At 47.9% G+C, this 2,500-nt stretch overlaps 1 protein-coding gene across 1 annotated transcript in view; it reads left to right on the plus strand.

The window, feature by feature from the left end:
- The window catches only part of LOC106816372 (serine/threonine-protein kinase SMG1-like), a 49,263-nt gene that overhangs the window by 4,132 nt on the left and 42,631 nt on the right, over window positions 1-2,500 (plus strand). The window contains exon 5 of the mRNA XM_014820970.1: window positions 1,357-1,476. Coding sequence (XP_014676456.1) covers window positions 1,357-1,476 — 120 coding nt within the window. The remainder of the gene's footprint in view (window positions 1-1,356; window positions 1,477-2,500) is intronic.

The raw sequence follows: 2,500 nt of genomic DNA on the forward strand, positions 1-2,500 counted from the left end.
GGCTATTGTCGTCGCTCACGTACGGGAATATCGAATAAGCAAACGTCTTGTTCACTTCAATTTTCAAAGGCAGGCGTTCAGAAGCAGTTATAGATGGTAATCGATGAGATGGGGGCAGGTCGAGAGACGGCAGGAGAGAGGGAAGAGAGTCGTAGCCTCGCGTGCGTGCGCTTTTACTGAGACCGTGTCGATATAATCAGGAATAAGATAATATAGAATTCTATATTAGATTAATAGATTCTATATTATCTTACTCCTGATATAATTATACTCAGAGAGTCTCTATATATATATGTGTCAGTGTGCGGCAGCGTGCGTGTGTGTTGCAGAGGAGCATTTGCACGGCATTTACAGGAAATTGTCGGCAATGCATAATAGGCGAAAGAGAGTAGAGAAACATTAAGACTTTGGTAGTAAATAGATTTCGTATTTATTTAGCATTAGATTTTATTGAAACGCTCCAAGTGCCTGTGGCAGGAGAGAGGCGAGCGGGTCGTAGTCCCGCATGCGCGCGATTTTACTGGCACCGTGTCGCGCGCGTAACTCGCTGCGACGACAAATATGATTTCTTTCTAACGAGAAAACGTCGGCAAAACGACGAGAAACGGCAAAACGACGAGAAAACGTCGGCAAACATCGGTTACGTGTGCTGACGGCGTGTCGTATAGACAAACACGTGTTAAATGCAGCGGTTCATTGCTCGTTTACGCGAAAAACCGAGAGAAATGACGTCTCCTAGTTATGGAATATGCCATGTTTTACCACCAGACAGTGATTAATGGCATGGCAAATAATGTATTTTGAAGTCAAGTTATCCCCGGATTCCGTTCAGTAGAACTTCATGAATTGGCAAAAAAACGCCTTTTTCAGTTTTACGTCATGCTTCGTTTAATAAGTTGAAGGAGGGACCCGCATGTTATTAAGAGCCGTCGTCTCGAAATTGATTCAGTAGTCGCATGATTGTTAGTAGGCCTTGTTTCCAAACAACAACAATAACAACGAAGACAACAATAATAATATTAATAACAGTAGTTCTACTGCACGAAATTTATCAAGCACTCAATAATAATAATAATAATAATAATAAACACAATAAATATTGTGGTGAACATAGCAGGGCCTGTCATAATAGACTCATGTAGGGGCCAGTGATCAGTGAAAAAAATACACGGGGGCTCGGGGCGATTTAGCCCCCGAAATGCCAAAAAGAGCCCCCGTAAATTTGCATAGAGTTCAATGCAAACCAAATTTTAGAGTGCTATTTTCATGCACGCAAGCTTGAAAAGTAGCTCCCGAAAAATAATTTTTTTTCCTGCCAGTGATGTATACTGCACTACACGCTCACCTGTTTTGCAGGCGGTGCACATCGACTACAACGTCTGCTTTGAGAAGGGAAGAAGCCTGCGCGTTCCTGAGAAGGTGCCATTCCGCATGAGCCAGAACATAGAGACAGCCCTCGGTGTGACCGGCATTGAGGTAGGCACCGTGTGTGCACGCGTGCGTGCGTGCGTGCGTGCGTTCGTGTGTGCACGCGTGCGTGCGTGCGTGCGTGCGTGCGTGCGTGTGTAAGACACCAACTATCATTACTGTGTGGCATCGGTGATGGTGAAGGAGGATGAGGAAGCAGAGAAGGGATAAACGTAGAGGAGGACGGGGATTAAGTGCTCGAAGAGGACCGGTGGGGTCGAAGAAGAGGTATAGGAAGGGGACAAACACTCTACTGTTCTACTCACATGCAGGTATTTAAGGTAGGATTATTTCAGTGTTGCAGCTCCGACGAATAGAGACATACATACATACATAACGACACATATGTATCCGACATACATACATAATAACACACATTTTTCACGTGATGAGGTAGTGCTTGCTGATTGGTCGGACGAGAATTTTCCATCGTTGCAAGTCGCTGTCTACCCGCACACATGCGATTTCGAAGCGATTTCGGAGCGATTGCGAGCGACGAGTTGCTGAAATTCAAATCGGTTTGATTTCTTGCAACTCGTTGCAGGCGACCAGAATCGCTACGGGTTGCAGTTGCACGTTCCCCGCAGACGTAGCGATTTCACAGCAGTTTCGACTGCGATTCTAGAATCGCTGCCGAGTTGCATGAAAAAGTCGCAAGTCTGCGCTAGGGTTTACACTGCCCGCGTGCCTGCCTGTAAGCCCCCAGCACCGGCCAGCGACAACCACCAGCAAGCAAACACAAGTACTCTCTAATCTGATTTCTCTCATGATTCATTGATATGTTGCTAGCAGTTGACATACGGGGCCGCTCTCCCTCGCGCTCTCTCTCTCTTCTCTCCACGCACGGGCACGCACGCAGCCACGCACGCGCACGCACGCACGGCACGCACGCACGGCACGCACGCACTTTCTCTCCGCGCTCCCTCCCCCTCTCTCTCTGTCTCTCTCTCCTCGCGCTCTCTCTCTCTCTTCCCTCTCTCCCTTCTCGCTCGCGCGCGGGCGCGTCGCCCCTCGCTCGGTCGGCACGTAAACG

The sequence above is a fragment of the Priapulus caudatus genome, unplaced genomic scaffold (genome assembly GCF_000485595.1).
Source record: "Priapulus caudatus unplaced genomic scaffold, Priapulus_caudatus-5.0.1 Scaffold1361, whole genome shotgun sequence".
Taxonomy (NCBI): domain Eukaryota; kingdom Metazoa; phylum Priapulida; class Priapulimorpha; order Priapulimorphida; family Priapulidae; genus Priapulus; species Priapulus caudatus.